This window comes from Trichomycterus rosablanca, chromosome 9 (assembly GCF_030014385.1).
Source record: "Trichomycterus rosablanca isolate fTriRos1 chromosome 9, fTriRos1.hap1, whole genome shotgun sequence".
NCBI classification, from domain to species: Eukaryota; Metazoa; Chordata; class Actinopteri; order Siluriformes; family Trichomycteridae; genus Trichomycterus; species Trichomycterus rosablanca.
Genome location: NC_085996.1, coordinates 30,211,254 through 30,232,591, shown reverse-complemented (window position 1 = coordinate 30,232,591; position 21,338 = coordinate 30,211,254). Strand labels below are relative to the sequence as shown.

The 21,338-nt window shown below is 40.1% G+C and overlaps 2 protein-coding genes across 4 annotated transcripts in view; one reads left to right on the top strand and one right to left on the bottom strand.

Annotated features, from left to right (window-relative positions):
- The first annotated feature begins 535 nt into the window (after window positions 1-535).
- Window positions 536-6,260, top strand: xrcc3 (X-ray repair complementing defective repair in Chinese hamster cells 3). Of its 2 annotated transcripts, XM_063001354.1 has the most exons (8): window positions 536-662; window positions 759-896; window positions 2,422-2,634; window positions 2,748-2,902; window positions 4,154-4,366; window positions 4,495-4,541; window positions 5,681-5,985; window positions 6,116-6,260. In XM_063001354.1, exons 1-7 carry the CDS (start codon window positions 608-610, stop codon window positions 5,949-5,951), a joined length of 1,092 nt encoding a protein of 363 aa, XP_062857424.1. In that variant the 5' UTR covers window positions 536-607; the 3' UTR covers window positions 5,952-5,985; window positions 6,116-6,260. The 2 variants fall into 2 exon arrangements, with proteins under 2 accessions (XP_062857424.1, XP_062857423.1); XM_063001353.1 differs by lacking the exon at window positions 6,116-6,260 and having other exon boundaries at window positions 5,681-6,085.
- A 1,561-nt stretch (window positions 6,261-7,821) lies between these two features.
- The window catches only part of ppp1r13bb (protein phosphatase 1, regulatory subunit 13Bb), a 107,487-nt gene continuing 93,970 nt past the window's right edge, over window positions 7,822-21,338 (bottom strand). Inside the window, exons 22-23 of one of the 2 annotated variants that reach the window (XR_010013733.1) lie at window positions 12,014-12,102; window positions 7,822-7,975 (exon numbers count right to left, since the gene is read on the bottom strand). The gene's annotated coding sequence lies outside the window, so the exon portion shown is untranslated. Of the gene's footprint in view, window positions 7,976-9,563; window positions 9,611-12,013; window positions 12,103-21,338 lie in introns of those variants that run through there. The other variant, XR_010013734.1, reaches the window with a different exon arrangement.

Sequence of the window (21,338 nt, the reverse complement as noted above, 5' to 3'; positions counted from 1 at the left end):
AGTTTTCTTACTCAAACAGATGCAGTGATGGACTAGGGACGGTCTAAGTTATCACTCGGAGGGGTAAGTGAAAACTCATATGGTTTTAAATTTAATTTAGGTACGTTGCTTGAATTTGTAACCTACGTATGTTGAAATTTACGGTTATTTTCCATGTTTACTTTGTCATTGTTATTATTTAGACGCTTGTGTATGAAAAACGAATAATTCACTACAACCTGAACCCCCTTCACTGGCGCATACCATTGCTAGAGCAGTACTTCTTTCTTCCTAAAGCGCGCTCTTTCAAAAGTGCCCGAGTTCTTTGATTAAGATTTATTTTCATGTTTCTGAAATTAACTTATACTACACAGACAAAACAACACATTAACGTCTTATTTCTAGTGTTTTCTTATATATTTGATCAATGTATATATCATACAATGGTGTTGTGCTTATCCGTACTTTAAAGGGAATACGGGACTTTTATTGTGGTGTTTTTCGACTGTAATTCTGGAAAAAACAAATCTTGACTGTCATCGGGGGATTTTCTCTTACATATTTATATATTAAACATGTTTCTTTAATGTTTATGATTTTAGAAACAGAAATAGTATCATGAGATGCAATGGACTGGGAAAAACTTGATCTCAGTCCAAAGATTATTAATGCTTTAAAAAGAGGTAAAAGTGTGTAAGTTACTATATATGTATATATATGTAGTTAGGTTTGGGTATGGACAGTAGTATTTTTGGTAATCCATTTGTCATTTTTCTCAGCCAGTGTTAGATCAGCGAAGGATCTTTTAAGTCTTTCAGTTCTTGATGTACAGAAACTGCTCCATCTGTCCAAGTCCGAAGTCCTGCAACTACATACTGCAGTGTCCGCTGTTTACCGCACAGTACCACCTGTTACAGGTAAATCTACTCTGTTAAAAGTCTACCATTACCAGCCTTAACTGGTCCGATTTCAAATCCAATTTAACGTATTTAGCCCTGTCTTAATTAGCATATAATCTAACAATTACAAGTGCTATATATACCATTTTTGCACTGTCAACCAACACCAGGTTCGTATTCACTTGTCACATAGCCCAATTTCTATGTCAGTTGTTTTACAATCCCGTCCTGAAGGGTCTTGGGAAAAGTCTTTATACAGTTCTCAGAAAGTGAATCAGTCAATTGGAACCATTTAAGGTAACTTAAGGCCCCACATGTGTCCATCACTCACTAATGAACTGTCCAAGAAAAGTAAACTGTAGTCTTTCTACTAGTAGGTTGTCAAGAAAATTCAACCTGCCACCATAACACTAAAGGAAATTTTCTTAGATTGTAAAATGTAATTTAAGTTCCATCAAAAACAGGCTTGCCACAAATGAGAAACTCCTGGATCACATGTGCCACTGTTCACAGTCAGGCAAGCTTTTTTAAATTTTGCAAGGGGCCACATGAGAAACTGGGACTGTTGTGGAGGGCCGGACCAATATGCTGAACTCACGTGTAAAACTTCCTTGTTGCTTTTGCAGTTCCGATGTGAGCACTCTGCATCGTACAAGTACTTGTGTTTCTCTGTGTGTTTAGTACCATAATGGCGATTTAAATTGCAATCCTTAAACACTGTGATCTGGTCGCCACAAACTAAACACACGGCTTTATGTCTTGTTAAAAAGTCATACATTTTGTGTTACATTTTGTGTTAAAGCTGGATAACACTCACACACAAGCACGTACTAATTTAGGTAAACTGGAAAAATAACAGGGTTCCTTTTAAAATAAAAACAATGCTAATGTATTGCATGTATGACGTATATTTATCTACATCTTATTTCTAATTACCACTGACCTCATGCGGGCCGGTCAGAGACACCCAACGGGCCGGATGTGGCTTGGAGGCCGTACAATGCCCAGGTGTGGTTTAGAGACTGCTGTGTAAGAAAGAAACCCCTGTTCCAGAATTGGCACCCCTAAGGTTGACTACAGTTCATTGCTTATTACCTAAACAAAGAAAAAGCAGAAAGAGAGTGGCTGGACCAACGTTATATAATTAAACAGGGCTGGAAAAAAAACAGAACCCAAACCCATGTCACTACTCAGAAACTGAATTACACCAAAACATATACACACAACGAAGGAACATTGTTTAATGTAGAAATACCATGTTGAAATGGCTTAACACCCTTAAGGCCCCCTTTTGTGCACAAAAGATATGATAAATGCACCCAGGCTGGTGATTTTCTAGGTTTAAGTGTTTGTAAGAGCTGTTCTCTTGGCTGCTGTTTCACTGGAACAAATACATCATATGGTTAAACTTTTAAGGAAGAACATATTCCATTATTTTATGCTTTCCACACAGCAGTATGCTGCTAATAGCATTAACCAGTACTCACTTTAACAAGCAAAGTGTTCAGTTATGAATCGTTGTGTTCACACATGCTCTTTACAGCTTTGCAGCTGACACGTGGAGAATTTCCTTCCTTGGAGCCTGGACACAGACTTTCATTTGCATGTCCTGTTTTGGATGGCCTGTTGCGTGGGGGTCTCCCACTGCAAGGAATAACAGAATTAGCAGGCGAGAGCGCTGCTGGAAAGACCCAGTTTGGTCTGCAGCTTTCACTGTCTGTTCAGTATCCACGTGAGCACGGGGGACTCGGATCAGGTAAGCCAAATTTAGGCAGCATTATAACAAAAAGTAGTTATTATTTATTTATTTACCTTTCATTATGCTAATTTTCAGTTTTTAGTCATAAGTTTGATTTAATGCATGGACAGGAGCTGTGTATATCTGCACGGAAGATCCTTTTCCTATCAAAAGGTTAAGGCAGCTAATCAGTCAGCAGTCACGACTACGCCTGGATGTCTCACCGGCTCTGATTCGCAGCATTCGATTCAGTGACAACATCTACATTGAGCACACTGCTGACCTGGTAAGCCTATATTTCCTCATGTAAATTTTGTTGTGGTATAGGCACAATAATCCACAATAATGCAACCACATAGAGTAACAAAGTACTGTACAATAAATACAAACTACAATAAATATTGGAACATATCTTTGCACTTTTATGTTTTATATCATCAAAACTATATTTAATATTAGACAAATATAACCCAAGTAAACACAAAATGCTTATTTTAAAAATGATTACTAAGACGCCCAGGTGGCGCAGCGGGATATTCCGCTAGCACACCAGCGCCGAGATTCTGAACTCCTGGGCATAATTGGCAGTACCTGCAGGGAGGGATGACTGGAATATGTGGGCAGGGTTTTCAAACGCTGTGTAAGGACCCTGATTGGCGGATAGAGGCGCCTATGCATAGTGCATGGGGAAAAGGGTTCCGTTAAGGGCTGTGCGCGGGTCAAAGAAGGCCTGAGCAGCAATATACCCTCCTCAACTGCAAAAAAAAAACAGGAATCCCCAGCAGCAGAAGACAAATTGACTACATGACAATGGGCATAAAATTTAAAATGCATAAAATTTATAATAAAAAAATGATTACTTCATGAATTGAGGGAAATTTAATGAAATCATTCACCCCTACCTGGCCCTGTGTGAAAAAGTAATTGCCCTCTTAGCTACTAAATCAACCAGTTGGCCAATCAGTTTAGTTGACTGTTGGGTTCAGTTTCACTAGCCACACCCAGACGCGATTATTGCCACACTGTTGAATCTAAACATTGCTAAAATAGAACTTGAAGCTGACTAGGATGTCTCAGAAAGCAGCACATGATGCCACACTTTAAAGATATTCAAATACAGATGTGAAACATAATCAGTCATTGAAATCTATCACTCTAGAATGCGTTGCAAAGCTATTGCTAAGGCACTGAGACTCAAGCGAACAGCAGTGAGAGCCATTATTCACAAATGGAAAAAAAACTTGGAACAGTGGTATATCTTCAAAGAAATGGCCACCTTATCAGCCGGTGGGGTGTTTTCACAGACAATTGGCTATATGGGGAGGGGGGTGGCCAAAACCCTGTGTTGCATTGGTACCCTGTCCATGGTATTTCTGTCTTGTCCCCAGTGTTTCCTGGTGAAACCAGACCAGCCGCAACCTGATAAGGATAAATAAAACAGTTGAGAAACACCCCGCTGTAATGACACCCCTGATTATTACACTTTAAAATGTGCAGATATTTGAAAATGAGTTCATTGCTTTGTGTGTATCTACAGGAAGCCCTGCAGACGTGCGTATCTCAGCGTGTCCGTACACTGTTGGAACGAGGTCTGGTACGACTTGTGGTGCTCGACTCTGTGGCTGCTCTGTTTCGGAGTGAGTTTCAGGCTAACGAAGCTATAAAGAGAGCGCGTCACCTGATGGCCTTATCTGCTGCACTCCATCGGCTCAGCCATGAATACAATGCACCTGTTTTCTGTATTAACCAGGTCAATTTCAATATATTACACTAAACACATTTTCATAATAAGGAGTAACTTATTATCACTACATCTTTATAAATGCAACATAAGCAATATTAATCTTGTTTAAAATGTAATAATTTTTTATTTATTAGGTAACAGATGTTGTGGATGGGCCAAATCCGGGCCGTTGTGATTATGGGTAAATATTTCTTTACATCTGTAAATGACAGAAAGAAAGAACCCTCACTAAAGATGGGTTGAAGATGTAGAAAATATTAAATCCAGCTTGATATTAGTTTGTTTATTAGGATTTTAACGTCATGTTTTACACTTTGGTTACATTCATGACAGGAACGGTAGTTACTCATTACACAAGGTTCATTATTTCACAAGTTTATATTGAACACAGTCATGGACAATTTAGTGTCTCCAATTCACCTCACTTGCATGTCTTTGGACTGTGGGAGGAAACCGGAGCACCCGGAGTAAACCCATGCAGAGAACACAGGGAGAACATGCAAACTCCACACAGAAAGGACCCGGACCGCCCCACCTGGGGATCGAACCCAGGACCTTCTTGCTGTGAGGCCACAGTGCTACCCACTTAGCCACCGTGCTGCCCGCTTGATATTGGCAACTAAAAAACTTTGTCAAGGTAGAAAAGGTCCAAAATCAATCTGAAAAATTAAAGCTGCATTACACAATATATAATTATCTTTAATTCATGAGGTACAAACTTCCAGTGTTTGTTCTGTCTGTGGTATTACAAAATTATAGGTATACTCTACATGTATAATATAATATTCATTTAAATATAATGTTACATTTTCTGTAATTAATATCCCAATGCGGGCAGCATGGTGGCTTAGTGGGTAGCACTGTCGCCTCACAGCAAAAAGGTCCTGGGTTCAATCCCCAGGCGGGCCGGTCCGGGTCCTTTCTGTGCGGAGTTTGCATGTTCTCCCCGTGTATGTGGGGGTTTCCTCTGGGAACTCCGGTTTCCTCCCACAGTCCAAAAACATGCAGTCAGGTTAATTGGAGACACTGAATTGCCCTATAGGTAAATGGGTGTGTGTATGTGTGTGTGTCTGCCCTGCGATGGACTGGCACCCCGTCCAGGGTGTTACTGTGTGCCTTGTGCCCATTGAAAAGCTGGGATAGTCACACACCCGCCCCACCCCCCCATCCCTAATATCCCTATGCATAGAGTAATATCCCTATGCAGTTTTTAAAGAAATGTCACATTCATTTGGGGGGAGTGTCCTTTGGTTAAATGTTTCTTATCAGAGACTAAAGAAGAGCTGACTTTCTAACATATCTCTTTGCGCCCACTCTCAGGTTGGTAGGAAGTAAAGTCCTTCCTGCTATGGGAATTATTTGGGCTAACCAGGTACTGGTTCGGCTCATGCTGAGGAGACAGGAGGGCACCGTGAGATCTGGGGAGCAGACTAGTGCCGCCCGAAAATTAGAGGTGGTTTATGCTCCTCATCTGGCTCGAGCAAGTTGTCTGTGTGGAGTCTGGGAAGAAGGAGTTAAAGGAATTCCTCATGAAGATCTCGCACAGCTTCATTCAACATCATTCACCAAAGTGTCACATACAAATACATAAACATGCTTTTTAAAATCTTGATGTCACCAACAAGGTGAATTGCCTTTAAAAATGTTCTCTTTATAATTTTTCTAAACAATTTTTTGTTAATATTGTATTTTTATACATTTAATAAACCTAATTTTAGCTTGGAATTTGTCTTTGTATTTGTCTTATGTATGTAGCCTGCAGATCTCGGACTTCTAGCCCATTGAACACCTTTGGGAATAATTGGATTAGTGCCTAAATGTTCTCATTCAACTTCTTCTCATCAGTGCTTCACATTAAAAGTGATTCTTTAAAAAGTTAAGTTAAAAAGGTTATAGTCATCAAGGCTGGGCCAACTCTGTATGAATGCCCATGGTCTTGGAATGGGATGTTCAACAACCTCATGGTCAGGTGTCCACATATGTGATTACAGTCTCATGCACAATGTCAACACGAAAATTGTTTTTCAGAAGCTTCTTTTTTTTTTCCAAGGTTAAGTATCCTAAGTCTAAGGCCACAATGTGCAATGCCAGTAGTCAGCCTGTGGTGTAATGCATACAATTGCTGGACTATAAAGAAGTGCAAACACTTTCTTGTGTTATGGGTCATGAATTACCTTCATCTGGTAGCCTGTCAGACAAATCTGGGTTTGGCAGATGCAGTGAGGATAAAGCTGCAGTCGAATTGGGGGTTCTACCAACAAATACTGTATTCAACTACAGTATTTGTTTTTTACTCAATTCTGGTTCTAGCCATGTTGGGTTTGGCACCAAACAATGCAGTAAGGAGAAAGGAAATAAACATGGACATGGCTTGGTGAGGATTAAACCCGGGTCCCCTGGACCCATGTCGACTATGATGAAAACGTACTTGCAGCTTTATTGATTTATAAGAAACCCAACAATTAATGACTATAAATTAATGACCACCAGCAGAGGGCATCCTATTTCTGTCTGAAGTTTCTCTGAATAAACTGCCCAAAACAGAATTAGTTCTCATTGATGATCTGTCAGTCTCTTTTTTAATTGACTTAGTCTGTATGACTGCTTATTAGTGTTAGTCATGTCATGATTGCATTAGTCATGATTTGATTATGAGGATACAGTGTCTGTAGGACACAGAGAAATCAGCCATAACATTAAAACCACCTCCTTGTTTCTACACTCACTGTCCATTTTATCAGCTCCACTTACCACATAGAAGCACTTTGTAGTTCTACAATTACTGACTGTAGTCCATCTATTTATCTACATATCTGTTTAGCCTGCTTTTACCCTGTTCTTCAATGGTCAGGACCCCCACAGGACCACCACAGAGCAGGTATTATTTAGGTGGTGGATGATTCTTAGCACTGCAGTGACAATGACATGATGGTGGTGTGTTAGTGTGTGTTGTGCTGGTATGAGTGGATCAGACACAATACCAGCACAACACACACTAACACACCACCACCATGTCAGTGTCACTGCAGTGCTAAGAATCATCCACCACCTAAATAATACCTACTCTGTGGTGGTCCTGTGGGGGTCCTGACCATCAAAGAACAGCATTAAAAAGGACTAACAAAGCATGCAGAGAAATAGATGAACTACAGTTAGTAATTGTCGAACTACAAAGTGATTCTATATGGTAAGTGGAACTGATAAAATAGACAGTGTGTGTAGAAACAAGGAGGTGGTTTTAATGTTATGGCTGATCGGTGTATATAAATATGCTATGTGGTGCTGAAGGATGTAATATTAGATCTGTACCCCAAGGGAAGCACTAACAAAAGAATACAGAATGAAACTGATTAATGTTCCTGTGAGAGGATCTCTAAAATAAAACAACTTCCTGTCAAAGAGCTACAAGGTTTGAATAGATCAGCGAGAAACATGAGCTAAATTGAAAATGATCAGACATGTTGTTATTGTTTACTTCTGTCTTTATTCGAGCCAACTGTTTTAATCGGCCTGTCCTGTCTGTCTTACCCTGGTGTTCTCCATCACCCTCTTGTCCTCTCATGCTGTCTCATAAGAAAGGAGATAGGAAGTGTGTTGCAGCCAAATCTCTATCCGCTGCATAAACACAATACGAGTAAAAACATATTTGTCACAATTCCTTGTACTGAAATCTGTCAAACAAATAATAAAAATGTGTGTTTATGTTTCACAGATTTATAATGTAAATTCTGATGTAACACAAAGGAAACTTAGTAAAAAGTTAAAATGCAGCACATATTGTAAACATCCACAATTTTACCTATTTAATGAACAAACTTATTTAACATGAATGTAGTCCTTGTAAAAATTCATTTTAATTTATTCTTGTATTATTTAATTCAGGCAGTTAACATAAAGTTTCTATTAAAACATGATGGCACAATCAAAAATGTCAGAAAAGCTGAGAAAAGAAGAAAAAAAACAAGATTCCACTCTCTCAGTCAAAGTTCATTTAGTCACAGTGTTCATAGTACCAACTATTTTGAGTGTGTTGCAGGCACTGAATTCAAAATAACCAATAAGAGAATGAACAGTTCACAGATTGTTTTATTGCCTTTTACAAAATGTTCTAACTATGTTATGATGTTAGGTTGCTGTCGTTCTGCCTCTCTTGTCTGATCACTCAGGTTTCTTGTGAAAGCCTTCATGACTTTGTTACCTGCTCTCTCTCCCTTTTAGTTATGCTGTAATAATTAGGGGTGCTGGAGTCTCACGCTATTCTCAGAAGAACATATATTTAACTTTTTTTTTTTTTTTCACTTTTTCCCCCCAACTTTTATCCCCATTCTAATCGTGTCCAATTACCCTGATTGAGTCCTCTATACTGATTCAACCCTTTTTGCCGCTGACTGAGGACGCCACTCAACTGACTTGCGCCCCCTCCGGCACGCAGCCAGTACAGCCTGCATTTTTCACCTGCATGAGCCGAGTTCATACAGCGAGAGACACTGCGCACGGAGGGTCACGCCCCTCTCAATGTTAATCCTCAGCCCTGTGCAGGCACCGTCAGTCAACCAGCAGGGGCCGGGGTTGTACCAGTTATGAGGACCTACGCTCCGACTCTACCACTAAGCCCCTGAACAACAGCCAAACGTTGTTCATGCTGCAGCCCAACCCAGTCGGGAAGGTAGAGCTGAGTTTTGATACGACGTATCTAGAAACCCAACTCTGGTGAGCTAGCGTACTTTAGCGCTGCGCCACCTGAGCGGCCCTGATATTACCCACCTGAGGTTAAATCCTGCAAGTCGAGACTGCCGTGCCAAGAATGCTGCTTCTGCTAGATGTGATGGAAACCTGCCATGTTTGCACCAAAAATGTCAAGAACCCACTACAGACTTTATTACAGACTGCACTGAATAATGAAGAACTCCAGTTCTTTACATTATTATTTTTGCTAGTTATAACTTTTAGTTTAATTTAATTTTGTACATGTATCATTTGTGTAAATTATATTTATTTAAATTATCCTCCAGGCCACCCAAGGAGGATGGGGTCCCTGCTGAGTCCGGTTCCTTTTGACTTGACTTGACAAATATTCCAAACCTTTACTGTCGCAACTGAATGTGAGGTATATTTATACACTTATTTTCACTAATGACATTGTGATGAGGGTGGGTCTGGTAACAGTAACATTGGGCACAAAGATGGAACAGAATTCACTCACCCACAATAAGAAGAACAGCCAAACCTTCTTCCCAGATAACATGTATTCTGAGGACAGGTGTTGATTTATGTGAAACAAAGTTTAGTAAATGATTCAAACAAATTAATTTCTTTCTAAAACCTTATTGAGCATTCATGCTAATCAGATTCTACCTGGAAACAGTAATATTGCATGGATAGGATGCCACACCTATGGGCAATTTACAGCAGCCAGCAGAAAAACCACATAGACACATGTCAACCCCTCATTGACAATGACAAGACGTAAGGATTGATCCCAGGGCCCTGGGACTATGCAGAATTCACACTACCTGCTGCACTATTGTGCTGGTTGATCAGGTTAAATGTACAGTATTCACAAATTGAGCTTTGATGGCTCTGTGATCCTGGGTTAGATTCCGGGTTCTTTCTGTGTTGAGTCTGCATGTACTGTTTCCAATAAATACCAGTAAAGACAGCTTACCAATCACTGCTTTCTGTTTCATAAGCATTTTATTTCTTGTCGTGAATATTTTGGAATTTGTATAAAGGAGTTTTTGACCACTTCAACTTCAAAACAGAATTTTGACAGATACTCTACACAGAGCGCAAGACAATGCACTATTTTAAAGCAATTTAATTAAACCAGGTAACAGGTAAGACAATGCTAACTCATAGGAGAATGATGTGATGTTTGTGTTTGTCACAATAACATTTCCGCCCCATTATTGATTAGACTGCCTGCTGCTCTTCTCAGTTACCTCTGAAATTACATGTTCAGAAAGGAGCAGCCGATGACAATCGCATTAGAGTAATAATAAATAATAAAATGTTGACTTTTTCCATTCTCGGAAATAGAAGTCCTATTTTGTACATTTGCTTATTACTGGGGGAAACTTGTAATCAAAGGGTAAGCAAAGGGTGTTTTGTACCTTTAGTTTAAATAGTTTTACATGAGAAGGTACAAACACAGTTCCAAAATGTTAATGACACCTGTCATGAGGGTGACTCTGGGTACACAGCATGGGTTGCAGACAAACGTATCATAGCCATAAGATTTAAACTAAGTAAATATATACAAGAACTATAAAGTTGATTAACTTACAGCAATAAATAAATCCTGTCTTCACATTGTTTTGAATTGAATATTGGTTAAAAAAATTTTTTTTTTTTTGTAGCATTTTTTCCAATTTTCCTCCCGATCTAGTCGCATCCAATTACTGGATTGCATTGCGCTTCTTCTCTACTGATGCTGATCTCCACTCCTGATTGAGAGGAGTGAGACTAACAGACGCCCCCTCTGACACGTGTGCAGTAGCCGACTGCATCTTTTCACCTGCACGAGGCGAGTTCATATGTGGATCAGCTTTGTGTACAGAGAGCCACACCCTGTCTACATTATCTCTCGACTCTGTGCAGGCGCTCTCAATCAGTCAGCAGAGGTTGTGATTGCATCAGTTATGAGGTCCCCTCCGGTTCCCACCCTGTATAAACTAAAAAATCGATCTTCATGTAGCCGGCCAGCCCAGCCGGATGGCAGAGCTGATTTTCGAACCGACGAGTTTGAAATGTCAGCTCTGGTGTGTTAGCATGTTTTACTGAGCGGCCCTTGCTGTTTTTTTTTTTTTTATACTATTCCTTTTTGGAATTGTGGTTCTGTATGAGATATTTTACGTTTATTGAGTTGATCTGCCAGATTAAGTTAACCTACGAAACAGGTATGCTCAGGTCTTCTTTTCTTTTAGCTCTTTACAGCTTTACAATGTTATTTTGTCTGGTGTGGTGGATGGTGTCCCATGGCGGGTGTGCTCTAATGATGTTACACTTTAAAGTAATGGACTGGAGAGTAAAACCTTAAAAAAAACTACTCAAATGCTTTTGTTATACAAAGTTAGGACAGCAAATAAAAAATAAACACAGTGTTTCTAACATTTACTTTGACTTTTATTTCATTGCAGACCATGAAGAGAGTACACGTACTGGACTGGCCTGCCTGCAGTCCTGATCTGTCCCCAACAGAGAATACATGAAGAATTTAAAAAAAATAATAATGTAACAACGACAATCCCATACTGTTGCACCATAAGACATGCTTGCAAGAAGAATGAGATAAAATAACACCTGAAACACTTCATCATTTGGTATATTTGGTGCTAAAACATCTTTAAGTGCTGTGAGACGGAACGGCAACATTACAATGTGGTAAATGTTTTACCTTCCCAATTTATTTGGAATGTGTTTCAGGCCTGAAATTCAGGAGTGGGTGTAAATTAACAAATTAAATAAAATTGACCAGACAAACCATGAAATATCTCAGGTTCATAAAATAAAAGCCAATAAAATAAAGCCAGATAAAATAAAAGCCAATGTAGGAAACACTGCAGGGTTTTTTATTTGCATTTTCCATCCTGTCCTTACTTTTTCTGATTTGGGGTTGTAATTTTTAACCACCTCATTTCCTTCTAGACTTACTTTATTTCCTGTAAGTGCACATCTGCTAGTCTACTGCATAACCCAAGTCCAGTCAGAAAATGTGGATACATAGAAGACCAGGATCACATCTGAAAAGCAATGCACAAGCACACACACAAACACACATGCAGTATTCCTGCTTTAATTAACCTTGTCTTTAGTTCTGTGTCCCTTATTTCACTGCTGCTGAACTTGTCGGTTTGGGAGCTGAGTCCTGCTGTGGCTCTATGATTTCAGTATTGATTTTCAATTAAAATCACAAATCCTCATTTCAGAAAGTAGTTCCACTTTAAAATCGGTCCTTTCTCTTTATTACAGCAGTGTTTGTCCTTATTAGTAAATGACCTCTTCACTAACAGCACATATTGTTAAAGATTTTTAGCTTAAGCATTACAAAAACACCTACATGGAGCCCGGTCATGTGTAGGTGTAGTGCAGCCAGGAATTATGCAATAGGCAACCAGCCTAGATCTAAACTAATTACATTAAATTTGATTCATTCTTAGTGCACATTCCTTTTTTTGCAAAATAATGTAATAATTCCATGAGACATATGACATTATTTTACAATAACTTGTTTAATAATCCTTAAATTCACAATAATTTACTACATAATAACCACAACTGTCAAAACACATTTTAATGTGTTTTGTAATTTTGGCTGCATCCAAAATGGCACACACACCGATCAGGCATAACATTATGACCACCTTCTTAATATTGTGTTGGTCTCCCTTTTGCTGCCAAAACAGCCCTAACCCGTTGAGGCATGGACTCCACTAGACCCCTGAAGGTGCACGTGCTGTGGTATCTGGCACCAAGACGTTAGCAGCAGATCCTTTAACTCCTGTAAATTGAGAGGTGGGGCCTTCATGGATCGTACTTGTTTGTCCAGCACATCCCACAGATGCTTGATTGGATTGAGATTGGGGGGTCAATGAGCCTTGGCTGCCCATGACCCTGTCGCCGGTTTACCACTGTTCCTTCCTTGGACCACTTTTGATAGATACTGGCCATTGCAGACCGGGAACGCCCCACAAGAGCTGCCGTTTTGGAGATCGTCTGACCCAGTCGTCTAGCCATCGCAATTTGGCCCTTGTCAAACTCGCTCAAATCCTTACACTCGCCCATTTTTCCTGCTTCTAACACATCAACTTTGAGGATAAAATGTTCACTTGCTGCCTAATATATCCCACCCACTAACAGGTGCCGTGATGGAGAGATAATCAGGGTTATTCACTTCACCTGTCAGTGGTCATAAAGTTTTGCCTTGTTGGTGTAACTGTACTAAATGGTATAGTGCACTACCAGAAATATCATTAATATTTAGACACTGTAATATAACTACTGAATAAGCAACAATAAAAAATCTAAAAAGCATATAATTCTTATTGTCCTCAAATAATTTCAATATTATTTGAGGATTATTTGAGAATATTTATTGACTCAAAATTGTGGAGCTTAAAGAGTAATTCAGAAATGATTAGTGTTCAAACATTCTTAGGCAAACCATCAGAGGCAATATAAATATTCAAATTCCCAACCAACAATACTTTATCAGAGACTGCCGCTACATGGGAAAGAAAAAAATATGTTATAAAACCTTAAGACCTGAAGGAGCAATAAATTAAAGCTGGCAATAAATTAAAACTGGGCTTTCATACCACTTTAAATGACAGTATTTCAACACTTGAATGTGCCTTCAGGATAGACATTATAAAGACATTATATTGCAAACATTTATAGCCAGTCTGACACCACACCAATAGTCAATACTGTTTGACAGGATCACTTGGTACATATTCACCACTTTATTGGTAACAAAACATTAATTCACAGACCTGCCTTGTCCTGACATTTTGGAACGTGTTACATAAGGGTTAGATGGATGGATGGATGGATGGATGGATGGATGGATGGATGGATACAGTGTATCACAAAAGTGAGTACACCCCTCACATTTCTGCAAATATTTCATTATATCTTTTCATGGGACAACACTATAGAAATAAAACTTGGATATAACTTAGAGTAGTCAGTGTACAACTTGTATAGCAGTGTAGATTTACTGTCTTCTGAAAATAACTCAACACACAGCCATTAATGTCTAAATGGCTGGCAACATACGGTAAGTGAGTACACCCCACAATCAACATGTCCAAATTGTGCCCAAAGTGTCAATATTTTGTGTGACCACCATTATTATCCAGCACTGCCTTAACCCTCCTGGGCATGGAATTCACCAGAGCTGCACAGGTTGCTACTGGAATCCTCTTCCACTCCTCCATGATGACATCACGAAGCTGGTGGATGTTAGACACCTTGAACTCCTCCACCTTCCACTTGAGGATGCGCCACAGGTGCTCAATTGGGTTTAGTCCATCACCTTTACCTTCAGCTTCCTCAGCAAGGCAGTTTTCGAAGGGAGGGGATCATGCTCTGTTTCAGAATGTCACAGTACATGTTGGAATTCATGTTTCCCTCAATGAACTGCAGCTCCCCAGTGCCAGCAACACTCATGCAGCCCAAGACCATGATGCTACCACCACCATGCTTGACTGTAGGCAAGATACAGTTGTCTTGGTACTTCTCACCAGGGCGCCGCCACACATGCTGGACACCATCTGAGCCAAACAAGTTTATCTTGGTCTCGTCAGACTACAGGGCATTCCAGTAATCCATGTTCTTGGACTGCTTGTCTTCAGCAAACTGTTTGCGGGCTTTCTTGTGCGTCAGCTTCCTTCTGGGATGACGACCATGCAGACCGAGTTGATGCAGTGTGCGGCGTATGGTCTGAGCACTGACAGGCTGACCTCCCACGTCTTCAACCTCTGCAGCAATGCTGGCAGCACTCATGTGTCTATTTTTTAAAGCCAACCTCTGGATATGACGCCGAACACGTGGACTCAACTTCTTTGGTCGACCCTGGCGAAGCCTGTTCCGAGTGGAACCTGTCCTGGAAAACCGCTGTATGACCTTGGCCACCATGCTGTAGCTCAGTTTCAGGGTGTTAGCAATCTTCTTATAGCCCAGGCCATCTTTGTGGAGAGCAACAATTCTATTTCTCACATCCTCAGAGAGTTCTTTGCCATGAGGTGCCATGTTGAATATCCAGTGGCCAGTATGAGAGAATTGTACCCAAAACACCAAATTTAACAGCCCTGCTCCCCATTTACACCTGGGACCTTGACACATGACACCAGGGAGGGACAACGACACATTTGGGCACAATTTGGACACGTTTACTGTGGGGTGTACTCACTTATGTTGCCAGCTATTTAGATATTAATGGCTGTGTGTTGAGTTATTTTCAGAAGAATAACTGCTATACAAGCTGTACACTGACTACTCTAAGTTATATCCAAGTTTCATGTCTATAGTGTTGTCCCATGAAAAGATATAATGAAATATTTGCAGAAATGTGAGGGGTGTACTCACTTTTGTGATACACTGTAGATAGATCACTTTATTAATCCCAGAGGGAAAGTCAAGTATTATAACAGCTCAAGGTACAATACAAAAAGTATTAAGTAAATAAAATAATAATAGAAAAATTACAAAGTGTCTTGGGCATTAAATATCCATGGATGTGCAATGACATAAATAGAGTGACAGATCATGCTTCATGAGTCTGTCCTAATAGTCCTGGTATTAACTCAGTGAGAGATGATGTCCCGGCACAGTGGGGATGAGTTATACAGTGAGATCGCTGTTGGTACAAACGATTTCCTGTAACGTTCCTTCTTACAGCGGAGCTGAATGAGTCTGTTACTGAAGGTGCTCCGCTGTCTGACTAGGAGGTCATGGAGGGGATGTGATGGAAATCAAGGGCATCTGTAAAGTTTTCATATATACACAATGAAGAAGTCTTCCCTAGGTGCACTGACCAATGAGATTGCATGAGTTGCACAAAAATTAGTGTCTGACTTTATACAAAATTACAAATAAGGCATGTTAGTCTTTACTCTCCTAGATTGGCCACTGTCTTGAGAAATGAAGGCCTGTTATTGGGCAAAAACAGGCAGCAACAATATTAGAGTGCCCACTTCACATTACTAAAACTAGCAATGTACATTCAAGAACTGAATGTAAAGCTAGTGATTGGTTGGTTTTTCTTTAGTAACTTGAGCCAACAGGAGTAAAAAAAAGACAAACATGTCCTCATGCTTCTTCTGTAAAATAGCACCCAGGTGTTGGGATGAACTTTCCCCGACTGTCCAGTGGCTCTTTTCTTGCTGCTATCAAATAATGACAGAATATAATAAGAAGATTTATACCTGTAATTGATATGATATAAGTTATACCTGTAATTGATATGATATAATGTATACCTGTAATTGATATAATACCTGATTGATATTTATGTACTGTATCTTTAATAGCAGTAGTGAAAGTATTTGTTTTAAATGCAGACTTAGCTGAGAACATATGGGAGATTCCCCTACTGATCCGTCAAGGAGTCACATTCATCTGACTTCTTTCAGGGAACACAGAGTGTTACATAACCGTCATTTGTTAGCAGAATCATTACAGTATGTATGTAAAACAGACAAAACCGGTTTTGCTCATAAGTGTTCAGAATAGATTCAGGGAAAATGAGATGTGAGGCAATAATTAGGCTATAAGGCTGGGAATTGCACGTTTTATGCAAACACAGACGCACAGAACAGTTGGAAACACAGGATGACAAAGGAGCCAGCAACAAAATAGCAAAACTTAAACAGCTTAATCGTTTTAACTAAAATCTGATCAATCATGACTAAAAGAATGTCACCTGTTTTGGACAGTGACCCTATTTAAGGGCTCCGACCCTACTTGCGGCCTGACTTCATGATTTTGGACTTGGTGGAGGAAACTGGAGCACCCGGTGGAAACCCAAGCAGACACAGGGAGACATGGTTTGATGGTTTGAGTTTGGTGTTGAAAAACTCCAGTGACCTGCAAAGAGCCTCAAATCTAACCTCTTCCAAACAATACAGCCTGATCTTTTAAATGCTCTTTTGATTAAAAGGCCATACATTTTCACCAGACACACCCTAAAATCTTTCAAAAAAAAAAAAAAGTAGAGGCTTTTATTGCCGCTGTAAATTCATTTTAATGCTTTCAGGTTTTGGAATAAGATGTCCAGCTAATTTTTGGTTGGAGGGTCACATGCTTCTGGTCATATAATGTCTAAAAAAAGAAAATGAATAGAATATGTAATAAGTTGTCTTGTTTTAAAAATTTTTTATTGTTTATAATTTGCTAAATATGTATGCAATGGTGGTTTATACCCCTGCAACGTCAAATAATTATATTTATATATACAGTGTATCACAAAAGTGAGTACACCCCTCACATTTCTGCAGATATTTAAGTATATCTTTTCATGGGACAACACTGACAAAATGACACTTTGACACAATGAAAAGTAGTCTGTGTGCAGCTTATATAACAGTGTAAATTTATTCTTCCCTCAAAATAACTCAATATACAGCCATTAATGTCTAAACCACCGGCAACTAAAGTGAGTACACCCCTAAGAGACTACACCCCTAAATGTCCAAATTGAGCACTGCTTGTCATTTTCCCTCCAAAATGTCATGTGATTTGTTAGTGTTACTAGGTCTCAGGTGTGCATAGGGAGCAGGTGTGTTCAATTTAGTAGTACAGCTCTCACACTCTCTCATACTGGTCACTGAAAGTTCCAACATGGCACCTCATGGCAAAGAACTCTCTGAGGATCTTAAAAGACGAATTGTTGTGCTACATGAAGATGGCCAAGGCTACAAGAAGATTGCCAACACCCTGAAACTAGGCTGCAGCACAGTGGCCAAGATCATCCAGCGTTTTAAAAGAGCAGGGTCCACTCAGAACAGACCTCGCGTCGGTCGTCCAAAGAAGCTGAGTGCACGTGCTCAGCGTCACATCCAACTGCTGTCTTTGAAAGATAGGCGCAGGAGTGCTGTCAGCATTGCTGCAGAGATTGAAAAGGTGGGGGGTCAGCCTGTCAGTGCTCAGACCATACGCCGCACACTACATCAAATTGGTCTGCATGGCCGTCACCCCAGAAGGAAGCCTCTTCTGAAGTCTCTACACGAGAAAGCCCGCAAACAGTTTGCTGAAGACATGTCAACAAAGGACATGGATTACTGGAACCATGTCCTATGGTCTGATGAGACCAAGATTAATTTGTTTGGTTCAGATGGTCTCAAGCATGTGTGGCGGCAATCAGGTGAGGAGTACAAAGATAAGTGTGTCATGCCTACAGTCAAGCATGGTGGTGGGAATGCCATGGTCTGGGGCTGCATGAGTGCAGCAGGTGTTGGGGAGTTACGTTTCATTGAGGGACACATGAACTCCAATATGTACTGTGAAATACTGAAGCAGAGCATGATCCCCTCCCTCCGGAAACTGGGTCGCAGGGCAGTGTTCCAGCATGATAATGACCCCAAACACACCTCTAAGACGACCACTGCTTTATTGAAGAGGCTGAGGGTAAAGGTGATGGACTGGCCAAGCATGTCTCCAGACCTAAACCCAATAGAACATCTTTGGGGCATCCTCAAGCGGAAGGTGGAGGAGCGCAAAGTCTCGAATATCCGCCAGCTCCGTGATGTCGTCATGGAGGAGTGGAAAAGCATTCCAGTGGCAACCTGTGAAGCTCTGGTAAACTCCATGCCCAGGAGAGTTAAGGCAGTTCTGGGAAATAATGATGACCACACAAAATATTGACACTTCAGGAACTTTCACTAAGGGGTGTACTCACTTTTGTTGTCGGTGGTTTAGACATTAATGGCTGTATAATGAGTTATTTTGAGGGAAGAATTAATTTACACTGTTATATAAGCTGCACACAGACTACTTTTCATTGTGTCAAAGTGTCATTTTGTCAGTGTTGTCCCATGAAAAGATATACTTAAATATCTGCAGAAATGTGAGGGGTGTACTCACTTTTGTGATACACTGTATATATAATAATATAATAATATAAGATCCTTGTCTCTCTAGACAATCAGATTCTATGTGTTTAGTTGAAATGCAGTGTTTAGAGTATTAAGTGTAACTGACTGAGCTCAGAATGGTCAATCTGGATATGTGTTAATATCCCCATATTATCTGTTCTTTCTTTCATGCATCCTCAAAGCTAGGCTTTATCGCTCCCTGTATCAACCCCTTCTTAGCCCACCTGTTTCATTATTGTCCAGTCCCACTTCTCCTCTAACATCCTCTTACTGGTGTCACCTCACTCTCTCACCACTGTGCTAACCCAGCTCCACCTCTGCCCACGACTAACAGATTCTTTTAGCCTCACTGGTGAGGGTTTGTACAGAGAAAAAGCAAAACTGTGGATAGGGAGTCCAGATCACGTATTAACATATACATCATATGACCAAATCGCATAGTGTTGCCCTGGAATATTACATTATGGTCTATAATTATTCATTCATTGTCTGTTTAACCACCCCTTCATCCTATTCAGGGTCACAGTGGGTCCGATTCACTGGGCAAAAGGCAGGATACACTATGAAAAGGTCGCCAGCCCATCACAGGGCAAACACACACTCACGTATACACACACACCTAGAGGGGGGGCTGTAGTATCTCGAATTAACCTGACAGCATGTCTTTGGACTGTGGGAGAAAACGGAGCACCTGGAGACACGGGGAAAACATGCACTCTCCCGAGTCCCAAGATCCCAACCGTTCCACCTGTGAATCAAACCCAGGACCTCCTTGCTGTGAGGCAACAGTACTACCCACCGAGCCACCATGCCGTCCTACTGTAATTATATGATACTCAATAGTTTTTTTTGTGTACAGCATTAGACACAAGTCCTGAGTGGTATAAGTAATAGTACTGCAAATAGAACAGCCTCATACTAATAGCCCATCTGCACACACTGAAAACATTACCATCTTTAATAAACACACATGTATCATGCTTTCTGTCTGTGTGTGACTTTACCAGTTCAGATCAGACAGTCACTCTCTGTGAACGCAACCTGTTTGTACATACAGCTTAATGTTGACTGAAGCAGTGGTGATAGAAATGACCAACTCTTTGCCGTGCTGACAGCTAACACCAAAGCGTTAACTTAATCCCCCTGTGGCACTGATATCTATTTTAGAAATCCCAACAGAGCAAGCAAAATAAAGTCCTTTGCTAAGCCATTTCTGGGCAGCGTATTGAATCCTGTTTGCTGGCAGTGTAGAAGTGTTAATGATTCTTTTTCCATCAGTGTTAACACATACAATTTTATTAGTCTTGTGTTGATCATGCAGTAAATCCCCTCTTGATGCTTTCTAAGCAGGAAACAAACAGTACTGTATAATCATTAAAAATTTTATAAAGTGATTATTTATTAATTTATTAGGATTTTAACGTCATGTTTTACACTTTGGTTACATTCATGACAGGACAGGTAGTTACTGGTTACATACTACATACTTTTGTATCCTGCTTTGTCGCTCATAGCTAGGTTATAGCCAAAAAATATGAACGTTCCTCATAATTACTGATTTCAAGTATTTCAGCCACACCCATTCCTAACATACGTATGAAAACAATAATTGATATAAAATTGATGGTAACAGTTTACAAAAGGCCCTCTTTTTGTTTTAGCCTTACTGTGTACCTGTGTACAAAGGCCAGGTCTGATGGTCAGACGTCCACTTATGTTTATCCATATTGTGAATCTCTAATTGTGGATTTCTCTAATAAAACACTGTTTGCTGTACCTAATCTTCATCAAAACATGTAATAAAGCTTCGGGTGAGTTTGGAATGCAGTGCTCCTATGTTACTACAGCTGGTTGGCTTATCCATCACGACGGACACTGGTCATTATTCTTTATGTTTTACAGCAGTTACTATGACAAAAACACAGTGTGCTGAAAACAAGGAGGCAAAATGTAGTTCTTTCACTTCTTTATCAGCACACATAACTTGTAGTTACAGAACTACTGAACATCCACACTACATTAACTGCACTACTCATCTTAAGGACAGTGTGTGATGTAGAATAGTGTGTGTGTGGGACACTGAGTGTTACATAACACTGCAAGTCCACTGCATACCCTTCACCTTCAAGAGCAGGCATCTGTGCTCATGCTGTATTAACTATGCATATGCTTTAATATTTCAAAGCAGTCTTTATATAGGCACATGCTTTTATAAAGATCTTCTTCCAATGATATTTCTGCATAGCACTTTACATTTACATTTACATTTTCAGCATTTAGCAGACGCTCTTATCCAGAGCGACTTACAGAAGTGCTTCCATAGTGAACATTTCATTCCTTAAGTTTAGATAGACAACAGTCGAAGAACACAACTTTGCTAA